Here is a 23,711-nt window from a genome sequence, read left to right on the forward strand (position 1 = left end):
TTCAATATCCATTTAAAAATAAACACATTTTTAGGGCTGTAACAACTAATCGATTAAAATCGAGTGTTAAAATAGTTTGCAACTAATTTAATAATCGATTAGTTGGGTCTAAGTTATTATACACATAGGTACAGTTGCTACACGTGACAAACTCTGGAAGAAGGGTTTGAAAAATGGCGGAGGCGGTCACAGCAGAGGATAATGTTAGCACAAGCAGAGAGAAAAATGTACGACACAAGTCATTAAAAGTATGGGAACACTTTACATTAACGCCTTCAAGGAACAGCGTTAGGTGCAAAATGTGCACAGCTGATCTCGCATGGCACAGCAGCACAACATCACTGCATGAGCATCTGAACAGGAAGCCTGTTGGAGCTGTGTGTGAAAGAGATGAAGTATAGTAAGTTAATTCTACTTTCTCTCACTGAATGTTACTAGAGTCTGCTAGAGTAGTTAAACTACATTTGTTTTTCTTAGTACATTGATATTACACTCGCGTTTAGCGAACAAGCCTTAGCTTCCCCCCGAGTTTTCTCTTCCACCTTAAATGTGTCAGTGCTAGACCAGCAGTTCCAAAACAGGCCGTAGATTTAGTAAATGTATATCACTCTTGTATTTAGCGAGTTTTCCGTTCCACCTTAAATGTGGCGGCAGTTACATTCAGAGTTAAAAAAAAAAATACAAACATTTTTTTAAATAATTTATTTAAAGCCTTTTTCAGGGTATTTTCTGACTGGCATTGTGTGTTAGTGTTTGAGTATCACAGCCAAGTGTATATTACATTACACACACTGTGTTAAATATTGATAAATATAAAATTAATGTAATGGGTCAATTCTTCATGTAAACACTAATTTTTAATAATGGCAGGTTGTGTGTTCCTTATACAATTACAACATAAATTCTCTTAAATATCTTAACGATATCTGATCATGTGTTAGTTGAATTTCCCTTTTATTCTCAGCACATGGCATCACCCAATATCCATTTATGTCATTTCAATTTGCCTGCATTTTAGATCAGTAGTTATTAACTTAAAAAAGGTGTGTTCATATCTACACTTTCTCTCTCACCTCAGATAAAAACAGCCCAGCATTGACTGTGTTTTGAAGAAGATCTGCACACTACAGCGAGCAGCTGTTCTCACTGATGGTGTCCTGAATTTGCTCGTAACAGACAGGAAACCACATTTGTCTTGTCTTCCTTTTTATTCGATTAATAGAAAAAAATAATTGACAGATTAATCGATTATCAAAATAATCATTAGTTGCAGCTCTACACATTTTGTAAGGTCCCTGGGTCCTAAGATACCCAGACTACACTGCAGATTCCTCACAGACAACGAACCAAGCTGAGGATTAAAAACCCAGGACCCCGAGACCCTGGAGCTGTGCAGCAACTCCACCCTTGCATCTTATCAGTGCATGTAGATGTGGCATGGACAACAATCAACAATCCAAACTAAGCAACTGGAACGAGCCAATCAGAGTAAAGTAGCTGGAAAGGAAGCAGAGTGTATCCTACAGACACAATCACAACAAAACAAGCACATTAAACCAATGTTTATTATTTATTTGCCCTATTGGAGAGGATGAAGATCCCCAACCCGCTCCACTCTGGTGATGTCACACATGACGACTGGGCTGGGATCACCACGGCAAGTTTTTCCCAGAATAATCCAAGAATTCCCCATGATCCTTCTCTGTTAGCCCGGAAATGACAGACAGCAAAGAGGAAATGCTCTCCTCCGCACTCAGAGGCGCCTGGAGAAGACAAAACAGAGTTTACACCAAACAGCCACAAGATTAAAACCACTGACAGGAGACGTGATGATAATGTAGTGGATGCTGTGGAGGTGTTCAGGACTGAGGTGAGAGCGGAGCTTGGTTTTTCTCCTCTTCCTCCCTCGCTCACCCCCTCTCTCTCTCACCCTCACTCCATCCCTCTCTCTCACTCACTCACTCCATCCCTCCCTCCTTCACTCATACTCCCTCTCTCACTCACTCCATCCCTCCCTCCTTCACTCATACTCCCTCTCACACACTTTCTTTCTCTCTCACACACACTCCCTCACTCCATCCCTCCCTCTCCCCCCTCTCTCACACACTCCCTCACTCCATCCCTCTCTCACACTCCCTCCCCCTCTCACTCTCCCTCCCCCCTCCCTCCTTCACTCATACTCCCTCTCACACTCTTTCTTTCTCTCTCACACACACTCCCTCACTCCATCCCTCCCTCTCCCCCCTCTCACACACTCCCTCACTCCATCCCTCTCTCACACACCCTCCCCCTCTCACTCTCCCTCCCTTCCCCTCACTCCCTCCTCCTCTCCCCTTCACTCCCTCCTTCCTCCCTCACTCCTCCTCTCCCTTCCCCTTCACTCCCTCCCTCACTCCTCCTCCTCTCCCCCTCACTCCCTCCTTCTCCCTTCCCCTCACTCCCTCCCTCCCTCTCACTCCTCCTCTCCCCTTCACTCCCTCCCCCTCACCCCCCTCACTCCCTCCCCCTCACCCCCCTCACTCCCTCCCCCTCACCCCCCTCACTCCTTCTCTCCCCCTCACTCCATCCCTCCCCCCTCATTCCCTCCCTCACTCCTCCTCTCCCCCTCACTCCATCCCTCCCCCCTCATTCCTCCTCATTCCCTCCCTCACTCCTCCTCTCCCCCTCACTCCATCCCTCCCCCCTCATTCCCTCCTCTCCCCCTCCCTCACTCCTCCTCTCCCCCTCCCTCACTCCCTCTCTCCTCCCCTCCCCCTCACTCCTCCTCCTCTCCCCCTCATTCCTCCTCTCCCCCTCCCTCTCACTCCTCCTCTCCCCTTCACTCCCTCCCCCTCACCCCCCTCACTCCTTCTCTCCCCCTCACTCCATCCCTCCCCCCTCATTCCCTCCCTCACTCCTCCTCTCCCCCTCACTCCATCCCTCCCCCCTCATTCCTCCTCATTCCCTCCCTCACTCCTCCTCTCCCCCTCACTCCATCCCTCCCCCCTCACTCTCCCTCTCCCCCTCACTCCCTCCCTCACTCCATCCCTCCCCCCTCATTCCCTCCCTCCCCCCTCATTCCCTCCCTCATTCCTCCCCATTCCCTCCCTCACTCCTCCTCTCCCCCTCATTCCCTCCCTCACTCCCCCGCATTCCCTCCCTCACTCCTCCTCACCCCCTCCCCCCCCCCCCCTCCCTCTCACTCAAGTACTCACATCGGCTCCTCCCATATCAGTGCGAACCCATCCTGGGTGCAGAGCAGTGCACAGAATTCCCTCAGACGCCAGATCAACCGCCAAACACCGGGACACCATGTTCAGACCAGACTGCAGAGGAATAGTGGGAATAAATCATTACACAGAGCTACAGGGTCAGGGACAGTCTCAAGTCTGTGAGACACACATCGACTTCAGATCTAGGATCCTCTTCCTGGAGTGACAGCACTTGAATGGCTGGCCACAAGAGGGCGCACCAACACCAGATCATCATTCATTCATTGTCTGTAACCCTTATCCAGTTCAGGGTCGCGGTGGGTCCAGACCCTACCCGGAATCACTGGGCACAAGGCGGGATCACACCCTGGAGGAGGCGCCAGTCCCCACACACTCACCCATTCACTCACACACAGGGACAATCCACCTACCAATGTGTGTTTTTGGGCCATGGGAGGAAACAGCTCTGTTCTCACCTTGGAGACCCTATAAGCGTAGGTTTTAAAAGAGGCTCCCTCGCCCCAGTTGAACTGGACGGAGCCCAGGAGGGAGAAGATGTTGACCACAGCCGAGCGGTGGATCCCCATCCCAGCCCCTTCACCCAGCGCTGCGGCGGTCTTCAACAGCGGCAGGAACGCCTGGAATAAAGCATCTGCATTCACACCACACACAGAACAGGGCGTCTTCCCTAAAACCGATCATCGTTTTGTAGAAAATACTGTCCATAGGTGAGTGTAAGGGACTGGAGGAGGAGGAGGAGTTTTAATAGTAATCTAGTTGTTTTTTTGAGTTCAGTTCACCTTAGTAACAAAGAGTGGAGCGACAGTGTTGCTCTCGAAGGTTTTCATCATGGCGTCTCTGGTCACTGTGTTGAGGTCTGTGTCAATCATGATCCCAGCGTTGTTGATTAAACAGTTCAGACCCTCGGCTCCCACTATGGAGGCCACCTCTTTAGTAGCAGAGTCGACACTCGCATCGCTCAACACATCTGACAAATAAACAATAAGTACATTTACATTTCTCCCATTTCCTGTCATATTTAAATATTCAGAAGTACATTCATTTGTGTTAAAATAATCACAACAAAGAAGAGTGGGAGAAGTGGCAGCTGTGGCCTAAAGGTTCGAGAAGTTCACCAGTTCATTCTCCTGGACTTTCGGTCTCTCTTTCTCCTCCCTCAAAATGCACAGCTGAAGTGCCCTCTCTGTTCTGTGTGTGTGTGTTTACCATGTGTTAAATGACCTTTTCCCATTAATAGTCCTGAACCTCTAACTAAAGCGTTCAACCAACTCAACCAAGTGAATCTGGCGTCCTCTGCTGGTCGTATCTTGATACTGCAGCTTTAACTGAACCGAGAGTGCACCTCTGACAAGAACAGCTTTTAGTGAGTTACATTTAAAAAGCCTTTCCTTTTCAGTTAATGCTAAATATTAAAGCAACTACTCTGGTGTGCTGCATACTATCATTACAAACAAATAAATGTCCCTAAACCCTGAAGAACGTGAGGAAAATAAATTTGTTCACAAGTAGTATCCGCTCTGATCGGAGGTCAGCCATTTCTACACTGAGGAAACGGCTCTAAGCTTCATGACACCGGTGTTAACCTGCTCTCTCCAACCCAAACTAATCTACAATCTACAACTTTAAATAATTACAACTCACCTAAAGGAATGACATGGACCTCTGGGTGAGATCTGACAAGTTCCTGCAGCTCCTGGAAAAGCAGAAAGACAGATTTGAGGAACATAAATCCTATTTTTCAACCTTTTTGAGGAACTTAAAGCCAGAAAACTGAAGAAACAGAGACGAAACGGTGTGATTTCCCACTGAATTTGACTTGCATTTCAGATACGACTGCTTCTCACCACAGGAGCAGGTGATAAAGTGAGAGTGAGTTTCAGAAAACACTCCTGAATCCTTCAGGGAACAGCACTGTAACCTGGGGACCGTTTTAGTAGCTTTTAAAAACACAACTGGAGAAGAACTGCCAAAACCCACTGGAATTACAGACTTTTTACCACAGAATGTCTCCAGATCCGAGGTGGAAAGTTTGTTAGACCCTGCTCTTGTCTTTTTTTGATCATTCTTGTCTCAAATACAACACCTACGACTCACAATAGCCTTAAACACAGTTTTATTTGCATTAAACAACGGTGACCAGACGTCCTCTTTTTGCTGGAAATGTCCTCCATTTTAGGACATATAAATTACATCCGGGGATTTCTAAATCGCCTAAAATGTCCGCGCGATTTAGCCACCAACAGTTTTTCACCGTCCCCAATTCCTACAATACGCCCTAATCCCTTCCTTGAAGTGTGCACTTCGATGACGTTGTTGGGCTAAAGGGGCGCGAGGGATCAAGTGCTCGAGGTCGGAGCTCAGAGCACAAATGGGACACGCCCCTTGTGTTTACGTCAGTGTTTTACCGGAGCCTCGAACAGAAATACGTTGAAAGTTGTTAACCGTTTTGGCACTAGTTATTTTTTCTGAATTTCCGAAAAATAGCTAATAGCCAAATTTGAATGATTTTTACTTTCTAAATACTTGGAATAAGTTAAAATAGTTGGTGTTTTTGTGTAAAAGGACACTTTAAAGTAGAAAAATGTGTTTTTTGATCCTAATATAATTTACATATGCTTCCAATTAACTCCTAAATGCCCAAAAAAATGTAAATGCTCAGAGTTTTTTTTTCCACCATAAATGACTCTAGAGACATCAACAGTGATCCACAGATGTAGATTTATTTATAGAACTTTACCAGAAAAGGTTATGAGTGTTCTCAATATATTTATATTGATATTTATTCAAGTCTAAAGAGAGGATCACGTGGTATTTCATAGTATTTTTTGGGGAATTGAAATGGAAAGCCATGTTGGGCATTATTAGGTTCTAACAAGCAACAATGGACTTATTAGATATGTATAGATTAGTCCTTTTTAAAAAAGTGTGGTAATAAATATCCAAAGTGTCAAAAATGGTGTCAAACAGTGCTCAATCACCTTGAATAAGGCGTTAAATCAATGGTTAGGGTTGTTCTGGCCGTTAAATGGTATTGCATGATAAATGTGCATTTTCTATTATAAAACATAAAAAAAAAAACTTTATACAATATTTTTTTAAAAAATAAGGCACAGTGTTTGCACGAGGCAGGTTTCTCATGATCTGTCTTTATATTTACATACATTACACTTATCTGTGTCACAGCCTTTCACAAAAATTAACGTTGTCTCCTGTCCCCATCACGACATGGACACACCTGACCTTTACTGACCTTCTGAGTTAATCAAGCTACATCTGCACAGCTTTTCTGTTTAGCATTAACTTTAGAAGAAAACTGGCCCACTCTCCGGATCCTTACAGCTGAATTATAGCTGTCACACACTAATCAGGGCCACCCTAATTAGACACAAACCCTACCTCAGCTCCTGCTGGGTTTCTTGCAGTTGCTATGATCTTTTGGGGCCTCTCTGTGGTGCTGAGCAGTTGTTTGATCATCTGTATCCCCAGTCCTCTGCTCGAACCTGTGATCAGCACAGAGTGGCATTTACTGAAGTTTAGAGACATCATCAACACACACCAACTCTAACACACTTCTGTTCCACCAGCAAACTCTTTCATACTCACACAAGGGGGGGGGGGGCTGTTACAAAACACTCTTCCTCTTTGTGTCTTAAAGGGCCCACACCATGAAACAACATTCTCCTTGAGTGAGTCTTGACACACTCTGATAAGAAACACAAATCTGGTTGAAGCTTAAAATGTGCCGAGTCGTATTCCACATTTCTCATTGAGTGAGTCAGCTCAAGCCCATTGTTGAGGATTGACTCGAGACTGTTGTTCGATTTACAGTGTATGAGAATCTCCTTCAGATTCTCAGATTTCTATGAACACTCTAAAAATGTAGAGAAATCTAGAGTCAATTCTGTATGCAATAGGTCGTTAGTGACAAAAATATAATAATGGTTTCATGTGTTCACATTTCCAGCCCTTTATGAGTGTCATGGGTGACCAGCTCCCCACTGAAAACAACTGGTGCTTTATGAAACGCAAACACTGTAACAGAGACCCTGAGCTGCTGAGACCAACAGCGACTGATCTCCTCCGTTCCCAAACGCACACAGAGTGTTGTTAAAGAAGAGGCGATGAACACAGTGGCAAACACAACCCTGTCCCAACATTTTTGGGACATGCTGCTGGCATCAAATAAAAAATGGGTGAAAATGTTTTTTTAAAAAATCCAACATTCTCAATTTCGAATGAGAAGCGTCTTTGTGCTGTTTTAAATTACAGACAGGGGTTTCTGAAAATATGGCTGTAATGTTGATCTGTGTTTTGCAGCGATGTTAAACCACAGCACACAGTCCCCCTCTCGAATTCAGCCACATGATGACAGCCTGTGTTCGGACTTGATGAGACTCTGTAGTATCTGCATCTAATAAAAATATTTTACCTTCAATATAGCGCTGAGGATAATGGACAATAGGATATTTTCCACACTAGTGCTGGGCGATGTGAGCGCAAATCAATTTCACGATTAATTGTACATTTTATTACGATTACGTGTTTTGTGTTAGTATTTGTGACCCTCACAGTTCAGTGGCGAGGCTTGTGCTGTAAATATGCTCCAGTGTTAAAGCTAGGATAGTGTCTCTAATGTCGCTGGGAGCTTGTTCCTCTCTCGTTTTCTGAGCTCTGTTTATATTCGGTGTGTATTTGTGCTTTGGCTGAAACTGTTTTTTTTTCTCAGCGTTTTCATTTGACTTCTTTTGCTAATTAAACTCAAACACGACACATCCAAACCATAGCTGTGTTTTTCTTTGGTACGAGCTGCTGGAGTCGCTCGGTCGGCCTCAGTGTTTAGGTTCTCCTCCATGTGGCAGATAGCGGAAAAATCACATGACTCCAGCGCGTGGTAGCGTGGGTTTAAAGGGACAGTAAATGAACACACAGTGGGGACATAACAGAATAAAAATTATTGATATAATCGATATAGACAGGATTATGTCGATTAGAAGTTCTGAATGCCACACTATCATTTACTGAAGTTTAGAAACATGATCAACACACAAACGTCATAACACCCTCTCCTACTTTTTAAAGGGCCCACACATCAAACTACATTTTCCTTCATGTGACATAATCTGAGACGATACATAAACATGGTTATATCTTAGAAATGTACTGAGGGGTATGTGACAAAGCTGGTTTTCTCATGTTGCCAGTCAACTTCAGCCCAGTGTCCCACAGCCGTTTCCCTAGATTTTGGGCTTTGGTTACCTGGGGCAACTGAGGGTGCTTCCAAAATATGTTTGCTATTGCTATTTCCTCCTGCTGCTCCTCTCCTACCCTGGAAGAATGTGGAGGAATCGGGGAGAGGAAAGGAGCAGGAGGAACGGAGAGACTGACAGAGCCGATCCCTTTTAAATATGATGTTGACACCGATGAACTGAGCCAAACACAACGCTTATTTTCAGTACAGCCCCAATACTCCTGAGCCAATCACAGCTGCTTCAATAGCAATTCTGGCCATTTAATTGTGTTGTGAAGGTTTATCACCTGCTTATGTTTGCTCATCTGTTTATGCCTTCTGCATTTATTAATGTGATTATGAATTAGATCTGTGTGTAGACTTCTGCATGTCCACACAACATTTAAAACATTTAAAAGATGCCCTGCATAGCATTATCTGGTCTGTTCTCCGCTGGAAGCTGCTTACTGATGTAGGACATCATCCCAGTAAACAAGGAACGTCCCTGGACAATCAAAATAGGTCTAAAAGTAGTCTGTCCGTCAAAATACAAAATGCATCTAATAGTCATCTTTTCAATCTTTGTATTTGGACGTCTTTTCAACTTTTATTTTCATTACGTTATTTCAACGCTGAATCAACGGCTAATTGTTTACTGGGATGGCATTAATGGCGGCACAGTGGAGGAGCAGGTAGTGTCTCTGTCACAGCTCCAGGGTCCTGGAGATTGTGAATTCGAGTCCTGCTCTAGGTGACTGTCTGTGAGGAGTGTGGTGTGTTCTCCCTGTGTCTGCGTGGGTTTCCCCCGGGTGACTGTCTGTGAGGAGTGTGGTGTGTTCTCTCTGTGTCTGCGTGGGTTTCCCCCGGGTGACTGTCTGTGAGGAGTGTGGTGTGTTCTCTCTGTGTCTGCGTGGGTTTCCTCCGGGTGACTGTCTGTGAGGAGTCTGGTGTGTTCTCCCTGTGTCTGCGTGGGTTTCCTCCAGGTGACTGTCTGTGAGGAGTGTGGTGTGTTCTCCCTGTGTCTACGTGGGTTTCCTCCGGGTGACTGACTGTCTGTCTGATTCACCTGCTCTTGTTTGTAATTTCTATCTTATATATCTTTATTTATTTACAGTTACAGTCCATTTTAATTTTAAATTAATATCCACCTGAAATACATAATTAATATATAATTATTTGGTCTGCATAAATTTGTTTCTAATTAATCATTAGTAATATGGTTATCAGGAACATTAGATATAGCCCAGTTATAAGGGCAGCCAATAATAATAATAATACATTATATTTATATATAGCATCTTTCTAATATCCAAGATCGCTTTAAACAAAGAGGCAAAGAAGGCGAGGGAGAAGTACTGACAGAAGAGATAGGTCTTTAGCTGAGATTTAAAAGCAGAAAATGACGAGCCAGTGTCAGTACCTGCAACTCTCTGTGTAGTATTATGTTTGTTTAATAATTAAACGGGGCCAGCCGTGGGCCCTGAAGGGTCATCTGTAATTAAGGCTAAAGTTTAACCCAATTTTCTGATCCGACTGCTGACCTGGTTCCAAGTCCAGTTCACTAACCTTAAACCGTTCTTTCTACAAATCCTTTGAACTGTGAGTTGTGGATAGACATTTTGCAGGTGCACAGTGATTTTGTAGCAGTGCCAGACTCTGGGCAGGGCTTGGGGCACAAGGGGGACCTCCCAGCATGCACTATGGCTCCAGCCTTTGCTGTTTTGAGGTAGTTTTGGGAGGATTTGTGTTGTTGTTGTTGTTGTTGATGTTGTTGTTGTTGTTGTATGAGTGGGAGGTGGTTTTATTCTTGTTTATCGTGTTTGAATTAGGGTTAGCTCACCATCAGGAAAAAGGGTGTCTCCTCAATCTCCTTATACAGCAAGCCCAAATACGGTCTCATTCCCGTGTTTTCCCTTTTTAAGCGCACCCAATAAAGAGCCCTTAAATTTACAGATTTATAGTATACATGTGATTCATGATTCATATATAAATGATGCCAGGTTCTGTATGTTCCGTTTCACAGTGCGCTGAAGGATGCACTCACAAACATGGACTGAGTCGACTCTAAGCGTTTCGAATCTCAGAATAATTGACCAAGTATCGATGCCGACTCCCAGGCGCGTTGGAGTCGAAGAACCGACTCCGAGTCGAATCCTCTTCAGTAGTTTAGAGTAGCAGCTATAGTAACCGCGGTAATCGAGACCTAAACTAACAGTTTTGTGGATGTCATATATTTTAAGTGTCTCAGAGAAAAGAAATACGGTTTACAAATATTATTTATATTTATTTTTAACATAAAAGGCCCTTATCAGCGTTCCAGAACTGTTAGTGTGGGTATTTATTGATCTGTGTGAGGATAATAACAGATAACCTTACATATTAAGCTGAGGGAGGTTAGCACAGTGAGCTAACGATAACTAAGAGGACGAAAAAAAAAGGTTTTGCCATAATTTAGATACTTATAGAGGAATTGTTTACAAAGTAGCACTGAATCAACTTTTTTTAGCTATAGCACTGAAGCTTTTAGCATTGAATATTGCACTAACTCATAAAAACCTTCATTATCAGTGATGCTGTGTACCCAGAGTGACCGTTAGAATACTGCCACTACGACTACTGCTGTTTTTAACGGACACTATCACTATTACTGCTAACTTACTGATACTTCTACTGTTACTATTAATGATGTAAATACTTTTACTGAAATCTGTATTATGACTGGTATTAATGCTGTTGTAAATACAGGTACTAGTTCTGATACTGCTGTAAGTATTTTAATTAATGCTACTACTAAATATATACGGTTAATATTACTACTACTATTACAACTGCATATTTATTAATAATATTTCTACTACACTTACTAATATTATTACTATCATTAAAACTACTATTACTTTCACTGCTACTGTTCATAGTACCAATATGATGATTATTTTTATTGCTAAAATTTATTTTACAGTTACTATTACTGCTACTATTAGAGATACTATGACTGTTGCTATTACTACTATTATTACTAGTACCAGCATCTCTGCTCAAAGGGCAGATTGATGTGCTATGTATTCTTTGTAGTTTATTTTTACCCCTGAGCTGCACTCATGACGTGTTTGTGGTTTCATGAGCAAAAAAATAGTCATTGCTTATTTTGTATTATTTTTTCAGCCTCTTTTTATTCCTAACTCTGCATTTAAGACTTGACTTGATGACTGTCTGTGAGGAGTGTGTTGTGTTCTTCCTGTGTCTGTGTGGGTTTCCTCCGGGTGACTGTCTGTGAGGAGTGTGTTGTGTGTTGTGTCCTCCGTGTATTCCTGCCTTGCACCCAATGATTCCAGGTACAACCATGACCCTGAACTGGATAAGTCAGGTTACAGATAATGGATGGACGGATAAATGTAGAGTAGTTTTTTGAAAAGTATCTGTTCTGAATATTCTTTTGTAGTTGTTTAAGTCTGCACTCTTTTGGACACGGTGCTTGTGTAAATGTAGGCAACTGTACTGTGCCTTGCAAATCTGACATGCCTTGTTTACCTCTTAATATTTTTTACTTTGTACTTACAGGACATGAATGACTTCTGTGGACCCAACTGCAGCTGCCTAAGAGACTTGAGCAGGCAAACGTTTGTGCCTTCACCTTCTCACCATCTTGAAATCTCAAGCAACTTCAATGAAGGCATCCTTTCCGGCTCAATTCACCACAGCAGAGACAGAGCACCGGCTCACGGCTCACGTGAGGAGCAGCTGGAGTGTCCCAGAGGCGAGGTTTTCGACAGTTACAGATTTTTTCGTCCAGTTTCCTGTGAGTCCTCGTCTTCTTTGCCCCATTACTCCTCAGTCCCATATGATTACCTACTGCAGCAGTCTGACCCCTATAACCTCCTCCATCCTCCACCTGGCCTCTGTAAAAGTTCACCACACACCTGGACACACGAGGAGGCTTTTCCTTACGGGATGTCTTCAGTAAGTACATGGGATGTAGCAGGGAAAACATTAGTTGGTTCTTTCGCTGTAGCCTGAGGAGCTAGAAAAAATGTTTTTGGTCGGGGGACTGTTCTCAGTCCAGACACTAAGGGGTTTAAAATCTCCAGCAGCACTGCTGTGTCTGATCCACTCTACACCAGCACAACACACACTAACACACCACCACCACGTCAGTGTCACTGCAGCGCTGAGAAACAGAGAGATCCTATATTTAACTTGGCCAGGCAGTGTATAATAAAAGTAGCATCCACTATGATGTTCTAATGACATTACTGAAGGGAACGAAGGTCTAATACAATCAAAGTCTTGTTGAGTTATGGTCCTGTGTTTGCTGAGGGTTTGGAAAGTGTTTAAATAAGCTTTCTAAGTACTTGTTGAACCTCTTGTTGTGATAATCTTGAATTGGGGTGTAATCCTGTGTTGTGACAGGCGGAGGACCGTGGAGCGGTGGCCAGTATTAGTGCAGAGGGCACAGACGAGGGCTGTAAACAAACCTGTTCTAGATATCAGTATGCAGCAGAGCTAACGCCGTGTGATCAGCTGGACATGGGCCACAGTGTAGGACAGTTACAGTGATGGATCTATTTTGTGACATTTTAGAAACATCTCTTTATTCATAGTAAAATTTCTTGTGTGTTCATCTTTTATTTTCCAGTCGCTCCGCCCACTTACTCTTTTAATGCCTTGTCATGAGCCGACAGGAGAAAAACACCATCTCCAAGCGACACGGTTTCAGGTACTGCCTGATATAACTGATATATAGTAACATTTGTCCAACAGCATCAGTCTGTTAGGTTCAGAGTAAATAATGGAACAGTGTTTAATGTCCAGGTGGGTACATAAACACAGCACAAAAAGGTAAGGAGGTGTGTGTTTGTAGGTTATTTCTTTGTTGTAACACTGCTTCTTGGTAATAAATCTCATGCCATTGGAGCCTGTTAATTTCTCTTTTAAATGGTGACCCCTTTGGAAAGAACATGCGTTTGTGGGTGGAGCAGTAGAGCTAAGGATGTGGGAGGAGCCGTAGAGATGAGTGTGTGGGAGGAGCTATAGAGCTGAGTGTGTGGGTGGAGCAGTAGAGCTGAGGATGTGGGAGGAGCCGTAGAGCTGAGTGTGGGAGGAGCAGTAGAGCTGAGTGTGTGGGTGGAGCAGTAGAGCTGAGGATGTGGGAGGAGCCGTAGAGCTGAGGATGTGGGAGGAGCAGTAGAGCTGAGGATGTGGGAGGAGCAGTAGAGCTGAGGATGTGGGAGGAGCAGTAGAGCTGAGGATGTGGGAGGAGCAGTAGAGCTGAGGATGTGGGAGGAGCAGTAGAGCTGAATGTGTGGGAGGAGCAGTAGAGCTGAGGACGTGGGAGGAGCAGTAGAGCTGAGGATGTGGGTGGAGCAGTAGAGCTGAGGATGTGGGTGGAGCAGTAGAGCTGAGTGTGTGGGAGGAGCCGTAGAGCTGAGTGTGTGGGAGGAGCAGTAGAGTTGAGTGTGTTGGAGGAGCAGTAGAGCTGAGGATGTGGGAGGAGCAGTAGAGCTGAGGACGTGGGAGGAGCAGTAGAGCTGAGGATGTGGGAGGAGCAGTAGAGCTGAGGATGTGGGAGGAGCAGTAGAGCTGAGGATGTGGGAGGAGCAGTAGAGCTGATGATGTGGGAGGAGCAGTAGAGCTGAGTGTGTGGGAGGAGCAGTAGAGCTGAGTGTGTAGGAGGAGCAGTAGAGCTGAGTTTGTGGGAGGAGCAGTAGAGCTGATGATGTGGGAGGAGCCGTAGAGCTGAGTGTGTGGGAGGAGCAGTAGAGCTGAGTGTGTAGGAGGAGCAATAGAGCTGAGTTTGTGGGAGGAGCAATAGAGCTGAGTTTGTGGGAGGAGCAGTAGAGCTGAGGATGTGGGAGGAGCAGTAGAGCTGAGTGTGTGGGAGGAGCAGTAGAGCTGAGTGTATAGGAGGAGCAATAGAGCTGAGTTTGTGGGAGGAGCAGTAGAGCTGATGATGTGGGAGGAGCCGTAGAGCTGAGTGTGTGGGAGGAGCAGTAGAGCTGAGTGTGTAGGAGGAGCAATAGAGCTGAGTTTGTGGGAGGAGCAGTAGAGCTGAGGATGTGGGAGGAGCAGTAGAGCTGAGTGTGTGGGAGGAGCAGTAGAGCTGAGTGTATAGGAGGAGCAATAGAGCTGAGTTTGTGGGAGGAGCAGTAGAGCTGATGATGTGGGAGGAGCCGTAGAGCTAGAGTAGTAGCAGTAGAGTAGTGGGGAAAAATGAGGCTTGTCGTTATTTGAGGCAATCTCAATGCAGAGAGATAGAGATGAAATTCTGCAACTGGTGGCAATCCCATATCTCCACAGTCTGGGACCAAACTCTATCCTCCAGCTAGGACACACACCGTGAGCACACACCGTCTTGTTTCTTCAAACTTCAATCATCCAGTCACCAAACACCAAATGAGTCAATGGCAGAATCAGCTGTTTGTCTTTGGCAGAGAGGATTTGGCACATTTTTCATGGGCGCAACCCACATACTCAGCTCCACTGCTCCTCCCACAAATGCATGTTCCTTACAAATGTGGCACCATTTAAAAGAGAAATTAACAGGCTTTTTAACGGTGTAAGATTTATTGCCAAGAAGCATTGTTACAACAAAGAAATAATCTACAAACACACACCTCCTTTCTTTTGTGCTATGTTTATTCAGTAAGCAAATGGTCAGTTCATGAAGTTGATGTTGGAAGCAGGAGAAAAGGTCAGTGTGAGGATCTAAGTGAGACACCGCTTACCGCTCATCCTTCCTCTGACCGTTTTGGGTCAGTACTGGCCACTTCACACCAGGAACACCCCACAGACCTAGGTTTTAGAGACTGACCACAACATTATAACCGTCACAGTGTGGGCCTCAGATCCTTACACTGACCATTTCTCCTTCAGCGTCAACTTTAAGAACAGATCATTCTGATATAACTCACTTAGAGCTAGAGATTCGAGTGTGAATTATCTGCTCTGTCTGTGTGTGTGTGTGTGTATGTGTGTGTGTTGTGTCTAATGTGAATTTCGGAAAGCAGATAACGCTGCCGAATAACTGCAGTCCAAATGAGATTATCTACCCCATGGTTCTGAAACACAGAGAGTCCAGCACCAACTCTCCACTCTACACTGCAGAACACACACTCTCTCCTGAACAGTGTTTCACAGAGGGAAGAGGTAACAACACCCCTTTCATTAGTTCTGTTAGTACAAGCCCTGGTCAGTCAGAGCACTGCACTACACTAACACATCTCTTATAATTAGTATTGGGACAAACTGTTTAAATACATTGTTTACGTTGGTATTCATGTCTCTATTTTGTATTCAGAAATTGTTATGGTATAATTTAAAGGGAGAATATTATAAAGAAATCCCCTTTTCGTGCATGTACATTAATGTGTGGATTGGGAGCCCACCAACACACACACTGTGAAACAAGACCCCAGTCAGTTTTCTGTGCGCTGCCTAAGTCAGAAAACATGGGCTAAAGTGCAGAGACTTTAGAATGGCCCCGCCTCCTCGTCTGAGTCTGTCCAATCACAGCGCTGGACTCACGTTTATGTGAAAGCGCAAAGACAGAGAAAACGAGAACGGAGAAGAAAGAGAACAGAGTGAAAACGGCTAAAAACCAGAGCTTCTGCTCCTCGCTCCTCACTGCTGTGCGCTCGGGGTCGGGGTGAACAGCCAGCGGCTCATTATCATTTAAAGGAACAGAAAAAAGCTTATCCATTACTGTATTTGATAGGAATAAATGCCATTGACAATGTCAGACCTGCCTTCTTCCTCTGTTCCAGATTGTGAATTGAGTATTTTCAGGATGTTGTGAGATAAACTGTCGTTGGACAGCGGTGACTGTGACTGTGTCTGATTTCTAGGTGATAATCTACCTGTGAGTCAGGTGCAGGGAGGATATTCCTCTCAGCTGTATTTGCCCCCTCTTACCACGTCCAGCGTCCCGCACCCATCTTCCATCTCTACTGCTCCTGGATACCCTTTCAACATGGTGCCAGGACCATACGCCTCTCAGGTCTGGTAACGAACCCATCGTCCAATAAACTCACTTTTCACACTGCTTCATTTTTACTACACAGCACTTACCTTAAAATGACAAAACAGCAGTTCACAGGCTGCTAAAAGAGTTAACGCTGCTCTGATAGAACCGGGTCAGAACACACACCACTGAAAGAGTTAACGCAGTTCCAATAGAACTGTGTCAGAACACACACCACTGAAAGAGTTAACGCTGCTCTGATAGAGCCGGGTCAGAACACACACCACTGAAAGAGTTAATGCTGCTCTGATAGAACCGCGTCCGAACACACACCACTGAAAGAGTTAACGCTGCTCTGATAGAACCGTGTCAGAACACACACCTCTGAAAGAGTTAATGCTGCTCTGATAGAACTGGGTCAGAACACACACCACTGAAAGAGTTAACGCTGCTCTGATAGAACCGTGTCAGAACACACACCACTGAAAGAGTTAACGCTGCTCTGATAGAACCGTGTCAGAACACACACCTCTGAAAGAGTTAATGCTGCTCTGATAGAACTGGGTCAGAACACACACCACTCAAAGAGTTAACGCTGCTCTGATAGAACTGGGTCAGAACACACACCACTGAAAGAGTTAACGCTGCTCTGATAGAACCGTGTCAGAACACACACCTCTGAAAGAGTTAATGCTGCTCTGATAGAACCGTGTCAGAACACACACCTCTGAAAGAGTTAATGCTGCTCTGATAGAACCGTGTCAGAACACAGACCACTGAAAGAGTTAACGCTGCTCTGATAGAACCGTGTCAGAACACACACCACTGAAAGAGTTAACGCTGCTCTGATAGAACCGTGTCAGAACACACACCACTGAAAGAGTTAACGCTGCTCTTATAGAACCGTGTCAGAACACACACCACTGAAAGAGTTAACGCTGCTCTGATAGAACCGTGTCAGAACACACACCACTGAAAGATTTAACGCTGCTCTGATAGAACCGTGTCAGAACACACACCACTGAAAGAGTTAACGCTGCTCTGATAGAACCATGTCAGAACACACACCACTGAAAGAGTTAACGCTGCTCTGATAGAACCGTGTCAGAACACACACCACTGAAAGAGTTAACGCTGCTCTGATAGAACCGTGTCAGAACACACACCACTGAAAGAGTTAATGCTGCTCTGATAGAACCGCGTCCGAACACACACCACTGAAACAGTTAACGCTGCTCTGATAGAACCGCGTCCGAACACACACCACTGAAAGAGTTAACGCTGCTCTGATAGAACCGTGTCAGAACACACATCTCTGAAAGAGTTAATGCTGCTCTGATAGAACCGCGTCCGAACACACACCACTGAAAGATTTAACGCTGCTCTGATAGAACCGTGTCAGAACACACACCACTGAAAGAGTTAACGCTGCTCTGATAGAACCATGTCAGAACACACACCACTGAAAGAGTTAACGCTGCTCTGATAGAACCTTGTCAGAACACACACCACTGAAAGAGTTAACGCTGCTCTGATAGAACCGTGTCAGAACACACACCACTGAAAGAGTTAATGCTGCTCTGATAGAACCGCGTCCGAACACACACCACTGAAAGAGTTAATGCTGCTCTGATAGAACCGCGTCCGAACACACACCACTGAAAGAGTTAACGCTGCTCTGATAGAACCGTGTCAGAACACACATCTCTGAAAGAGTTAATGCTGCTCTGATAGAACCGCGTCCGAACACACACCACTGAAAGAGTTAACGCTGCTCTGATAGAACCGTGTCCGAACACACACCACTGAAAGAGTTAACGCTGCTCTGATAGAACCGTGTCAGAACACACACCTCTGAAAGAGTTAATGCTGCTCTGATAGAACCGTGTCCGAACACACACCACTGAAAGATTTAACGCTGCTCTGATAGAACCGTGTCAGAACACACACCACTGAAAGAGTTAACGCTACTCTGATAGAACCATGTCAGAACACACACCACTGAAAGAGTTAACGCTGCTCTGATAGAACCGTGTCAGAACACACACCACTGAAAGAGTTAACGCTGCTCTGATAGAACCGTGTCAGAACACACACCACTGAAAGAGTTAATGCTGCTCTGATAGAACCGCGTCCGAACACACACCACTGAAAGAGTTAATGCTGCTCTGATAGAACCGCGTCCGAACACACACCACTGAAAGAGTTAACGCTGCTCTGATAGAACCGTGTCAGAACACACATCTCTGAAAGAGTTAATGCTGCTCTGATAGAACCGCGTCCGAACACACACCACTGAAAGAGTTAACGCTGCTCTGATAGAACCGTGTCCGAACACACACCACTGAAAGAGTTAACGCTGCTCTGATAGAACCGTGTCAGAACACACACCTCTGAAAGAGTTAATGCTGCTCTGATAGAACCGTGTCCGAACACACACCACTGAAAGATTTAACGCTGCTCTGATAGAACCGTGTCAGAACACACACCACTGAAAGAGTTAACGCTACTCTGATAGAACCATGTCAGAACACACACCACTGAAAGAGTTAACGCTGCTCTGATAGAACCGTGTCAGAACACACACCACTGAAAGAGTTAACGCTGCTCTGATAGAACCGTGTCAGAACACACACCACTGAAAGAGTTAATGCTGCTCTGATAGAACCGCGTCCGAACACACACCACTGAAAGAGTTAACGCTGCTCTAATAGAACCGTGTCAGAACACACATCTCTGAAAGAGTTAATGCTGCTCTGATAGAACCGCGTCCGAACACACACCACTGAAAGAGTTAACGCTGCTCTGATAGAACCGTGTCCGAACACACACCACTGAAAGAGTTAACGCTGCTCTGATAGAACCGTGTCAGAACACACACCTCTGAAAGAGTTAATGCTGCTCTGATAGAACCGTGTCAGAACACACACCACTGAAAGAGTTAATGCTGCTCTGATAGAACCGTGTCAGAACACACACCACTGAAAGAGTTAATGCTGCTCTGATAGAACCGTGTCAGAACACACACCACTGAAAGAGTTAAAGCTGCTCTGATAGAACCGTGTCAGGACACACACCACTGAAAGAGTTAACGCTGCTCTGATAGAACCGTGTCAGAACACACACCACTGAAAGAGTTAATGCTGCTCTGATAGAACCGTGTCAGAACACACACCACTGAAAGAGTTAACGCTGCTCTGATAGAGCCGGGTCAGAACACACACCACTGAAAGAGTTAATGCTGCTCTGATAGAACCGTGTCAGAACACACCACTGAAAGAGTTAATGCTGCTCTGATAGAACCGTGTCAGAACACACACCACTGAAAGAGTTAACGCTGCTCTGATAGAACCGTGTCCGAACACACACCACTGAAAGAGTTAATGCTGCTCTGATAGAACCGCGTCCGAACACACACCACTGAAAGAGTTAACGCTGCTCTGATAGAACCGCGTCCGAACACACACCACTGAAAGAGTTAACGCTGCTCTGATAGAACCGTGTCAGAACACACATCTCTGAAAGAGTTAACGCTGCTCTGATAGAACCGCGTCCGAACACACACCACTGAAAGAGTTAACGCTGCTCTGATAGAACCGTGTCCGAACACACACCACTGAAAGAGTTAACGCTGCTCTGATAGAACCGTGTCAGATAACACACATCTGAAAGAGTTAATGCTGCTCTGATAGAACCGTGTCAGAACACACACCACTGAAAGCGTTAACGCTGCTCTGATAGAACCGTGTCAGAACACACACCACTGAAAGAGTTAATGCTGCTCTGATAGAACCATGTCAGAACACACACCACTGAAAGAGTTAATGCTGCTCTGATAGAACCGTGTCAGAACACACACCACTGAAAGAGTTAATGCTGCTCTGATAGAACCGTGTCAGAACACACACCACTGAAAGAGTTAATGCTGCTCTGATAGAACCGTGTCAGAACACACACCACTGAAAGAGTTAATGCTGCTCTGATAGAACCGTGTCAGAACACACACCACTGAAAGAGTTAACGCTGCTCTGATAGAACCATGTCAGAACACACACCACTGAAAGAGTTAATGCTGCTCTGATAGAACCGTGTCAGAACACACACCACTGAAAGAGTTAACGCTGCTCTGATAGAACCGTGTCAGAACACACACCTCTGAAAGAGTTAATGCTGCTCTGATAGAACCGTGTCAGAACACACACCACTGAAAGAGTTAATGCTGCTCTGATAGAACCGTGTCAGAACACACACCACTGAAAGAGTTAATGCTGCTCTGATAGAACCGTGTCAGAACACACACCACTGAAAGAGTTAATGCTGCTCTGATAGAACCGTGTCAGGACACACACCACTGAAAGCGTTAACACTGCTCTAATAGAACCGGGTCAGAACACACACCACTGAAAGCGTTAACGCTGCTCTAATAGAACCGGGTCAGAACACTGACACCTTCACTCCATCCTCCATCAGTGAAACTCAGGCCCAGACCCTGTCAATCATCACACGTCCTTTCTCTGAACGCTTTTCTTAAGTGGAAGAAATTATCTCATGCTTTAAAGATTCTTTCCTTGTTATTTTTCCGAAATTTTGTATAAGTTATGCATATTCATATTTCTATGTGGGTGAAATGGTGGAGCAACAGGTAGTGTCTCTCACAGCTCCAAGGACCTGGAGGTTGTGGGTTCGAGTCCCGCTCCGGGTGACTGTCTGTGAGGAGTGTGGTGTGTTCTCCCTGTGTCTGCGTGGGTTTCCTCCGGGTGACTGTCTGTGAGGAGTGTGGTGTGTTCTCCCTGTGTCTGTGTGGGTTTCCTCCGGGTGACTGTCTGTGAGGAGTGTGGTGTGTTCTCCCTGTGTCTGCATGGGTTTCCTCCGGGTGACTGTCTGTGAGGAGTGTGGTGTGTTCTCTCTGTGTCTGCGTGGGTTTCTTCCGGGTGACTGTCTGTGAGGAGTGTGGTGTGTTCTCCCTGTGTCTGCGTGGGTTTCCTCCGGGTGACTGTCTGTGAGGAGTGTGGTGTGTTCTCCCTGTGTCTGCGTGGGTTTCCTCCGGGTGACTGTCTGTGAGGAGTGTGGTGTGTTCTCCCTGTGTCTGTGTGGGTTTCCTCCGGGTGACTGTCTGTGAGGAGTGTGGTGTATTCTCTCTGTGTCTGTGTGGGTTTCCTCTGGGTGACTGTCTGTGAGGAGTGTGGTGTGTTCTCCCTGTGTCTGCATGGGTTTCCTCCGGGTGACTGTCTGTGAGGAGTGTGGTGTGTTCTCTCTGTGTCTGCGTGGGTTTCCTCCGGGTGAATATCTGTGAGGAGTGTGGTGTGTTCTCCCTGTGTCTGCGTGGGTTTCCTCCGGGTGACTGTCTGTGAGGAGTGTGGTGTGTTCTCCCTGTGTCTGCGTGGGTTTCCTCCGGGTGACTGTCTGTGAGGAGTGTGGTGTGTTCTCCCTGTGTCTGCGTGGGTTTCCTCCGGGTGACTGTCTGTGAGGAGTGTGGTGTGTTCTCCCTGTGTCTGTGTGGGTTTCCTCCGGGTGACTGTCTGTGAGGAGTGTGGTGTGTTCTCTCTGTGTCTGTGTGGGTTTCCTCTGGGTGACTGTCTGTGAGGAGTGGTGTGTGTTTTCCCTGTGTCTGCGTGGGTTTCCTCCGGGTGACTGTCTGTGAGGAGTGTGGTGTGTTCTCTCTGTGTCTGCGTGGGTTTCCTCCGGGTGACTGTCTGTGAGGAGTGTGGTGTGTTCTCCCTGTGTCTGCGTGGGTTTCCTCCGGGTGACTGTCTGTGAGGAGTGTGGTGTGTTCTCCCTGTGTCTGCGTGGGTTTCCTCCGGGTGACTGTCTGTGAGGAGTGTGGTGTGTTCTCCCTGTGTCTGCGTGGGTTTCCTCCGGGTGACTGTCTGTGATGAGTGTGAGTGTGTATCGCACTGTGAAACACCTTGTTTCTGGGTGTGCTCCGGACCCACCACTGCCCTGAACTGGATAAAGGTTACAGACAATGAATGAATGATATTTTAATATGAAAGATTCATTTTTCCTCAGTTTTTAATGTTTTTCATCAGACTGACACGACTGATCCTGATGCAGAGGAGATGGGTCACAGTGCGGCTGAAAGTGTGCGGTATGAATAAAAACACAAACACACACACACACACACACTCTCTCACAAAAAACAGAATCATACAGACTAACACTTGAGTGACACACTTTCCTTCTGTCTTCATTTGTTCCTATTATCTTGTGTTTGTGTAGTTTAAAGGGTAATGTTTGTTTATTTAGGACCTGGGAAAGATCAAAGAAGCCTTGCAATTGTACAAAGTCCCAGTGTTTGAAGATGTAAGTATTTAACATTCTCTCACACCTTCATTCAACCTTAAGGGAAAGTATCATTTCTGTGCTCTCACACACCCTCAGGAAGAATGAATGGCATGTGCTCTAGTTTTACTCAATTTCATTTGAGGACGCAGTAATTATTTTTTATTTAACCCTTTACAAGCCCAAGCTTCATTATATTTCATTATAATATTCAGTATATTCATGTTCTGGGCGGCACAGTGGTGACCCATCGCCACCCTGAACTGGATAAGGGTTACAGAAGAAGTAGGAACTAATTAATTAACGAACCTCTAGTAGAAGTTAATGTTTTTACATTCTTTTAAATTCATTATTTACAGTTTAATCTAAATTCATGCAGGTTGTTTAACGTTTCAGCGTTAAACACCAAATATGTTTTAGTGCACGGTTGCTGTACTAATGAAACCTTTGGGCAGGTACTGTGACTGTTTTGCGAGTGGAGAATTTTGCAGTAACTGTAACTGCATCAACTGTTGCAACAACCAGGGCCACGAGCCTGAGAGATACAAAGCTATAAAGGTACAATCAAATTATGTTTTGATGTGTCGAATAAATCCAGAAAAATTCTATAGAGAACATATTTCTGCACATTTTCTCTTTTGATATGTTCTCCTCAGACCTGTTTGGAGAGGAACCCAAAGGCTTTTCTTCCGAAGATCGACAGCAGGAAGCAGGGGGATGTGAAAAGTCGTCACACAAAGGGCTGCAACTGTAAACGCTCCGGCTGCCTGAAGAATTACTGCGAGTGTTACGAGGTTAAAGACAATTTCACTCAACATTTTTCACTTGTTCAGTATGTGTTCACATTCATTTGTTGATTTGGAGCCCACCAACCCACACACTGTGAAACAAGACCCCCCCCCCAGTCAGGTTTCTGTGTGTGGCCTAAGTCTAAACACGGGATAAAACGAGTCGTTCTGATTCTGCTCCGCTTCTGACGTCAAGGGCAGGGACTTTAGAATGGCCCCGCCCCTCGTCTGAGTCTGTCCAA

At 45.2% G+C, this 23,711-nt stretch overlaps 2 protein-coding genes across 20 annotated transcripts in view; one reads left to right on the forward strand and one right to left on the reverse strand.

Moving 5' to 3' along the window:
* Window positions 1–1,039: 1,039 nt before the first annotated feature.
* LOC136673740 (C-signal-like) lies at window positions 1,040–6,797 on the reverse strand. Of its 2 annotated transcripts, none has more exons than XM_066649430.1 (6): window positions 5,210–5,356; window positions 4,854–4,905; window positions 3,992–4,179; window positions 3,668–3,829; window positions 3,195–3,305; window positions 1,040–1,763 (listed from the first exon to the last, which is right to left on the reverse strand). In XM_066649430.1, the coding sequence occupies exons 1-6, from the start codon at window positions 5,273–5,275 to the stop codon at window positions 1,650–1,652; spliced, it is 693 nt and encodes a 230-aa protein (XP_066505527.1). In that variant the 5' UTR covers window positions 5,276–5,356; the 3' UTR covers window positions 1,040–1,649. The 2 variants fall into 2 exon arrangements, with proteins under 2 accessions (XP_066505527.1, XP_066505526.1); XM_066649429.1 differs by lacking the exon at window positions 5,210–5,356 and adding an exon at window positions 6,609–6,797 and having other exon boundaries at window positions 1,054–1,763.
* The window catches only part of tesmin (testis expressed metallothionein like protein), a 29,586-nt gene continuing 10,371 nt past the window's right edge, over window positions 4,497–23,711 (forward strand). For 9 of the 18 annotated variants that reach the window (XM_066649412.1, XM_066649413.1, XM_066649414.1 and 6 more), the window contains exons 1-10: window positions 10,616–10,877; window positions 12,001–12,399; window positions 12,850–12,978; window positions 13,076–13,156; window positions 15,444–15,585; window positions 16,284–16,435; window positions 22,429–22,487; window positions 22,646–22,702; window positions 23,137–23,239; window positions 23,338–23,475. In XM_066649412.1, coding sequence (XP_066505509.1) covers window positions 12,004–12,399; window positions 12,850–12,978; window positions 13,076–13,156; window positions 15,444–15,585; window positions 16,284–16,435; window positions 22,429–22,487; window positions 22,646–22,702; window positions 23,137–23,239; window positions 23,338–23,475 — 1,257 coding nt within the window. In that variant the 5' untranslated portion in view covers window positions 10,616–10,877; window positions 12,001–12,003. Of the gene's footprint in view, window positions 4,576–4,632; window positions 5,244–10,615; window positions 10,878–12,000; window positions 12,400–12,849; window positions 12,979–13,075; window positions 13,157–15,443; window positions 15,586–16,283; window positions 16,436–22,428; window positions 22,488–22,645; window positions 22,703–23,136; window positions 23,240–23,337; window positions 23,476–23,711 lie in introns of those variants that run through there. The other 9 variants (XM_066649417.1, XM_066649426.1, XM_066649415.1 and 6 more) reach the window with 9 other exon arrangements.

Source organism: Hoplias malabaricus, chromosome 17 (assembly GCF_029633855.1).
Source record: "Hoplias malabaricus isolate fHopMal1 chromosome 17, fHopMal1.hap1, whole genome shotgun sequence".
NCBI classification, from domain to species: Eukaryota; Metazoa; Chordata; class Actinopteri; order Characiformes; family Erythrinidae; genus Hoplias; species Hoplias malabaricus.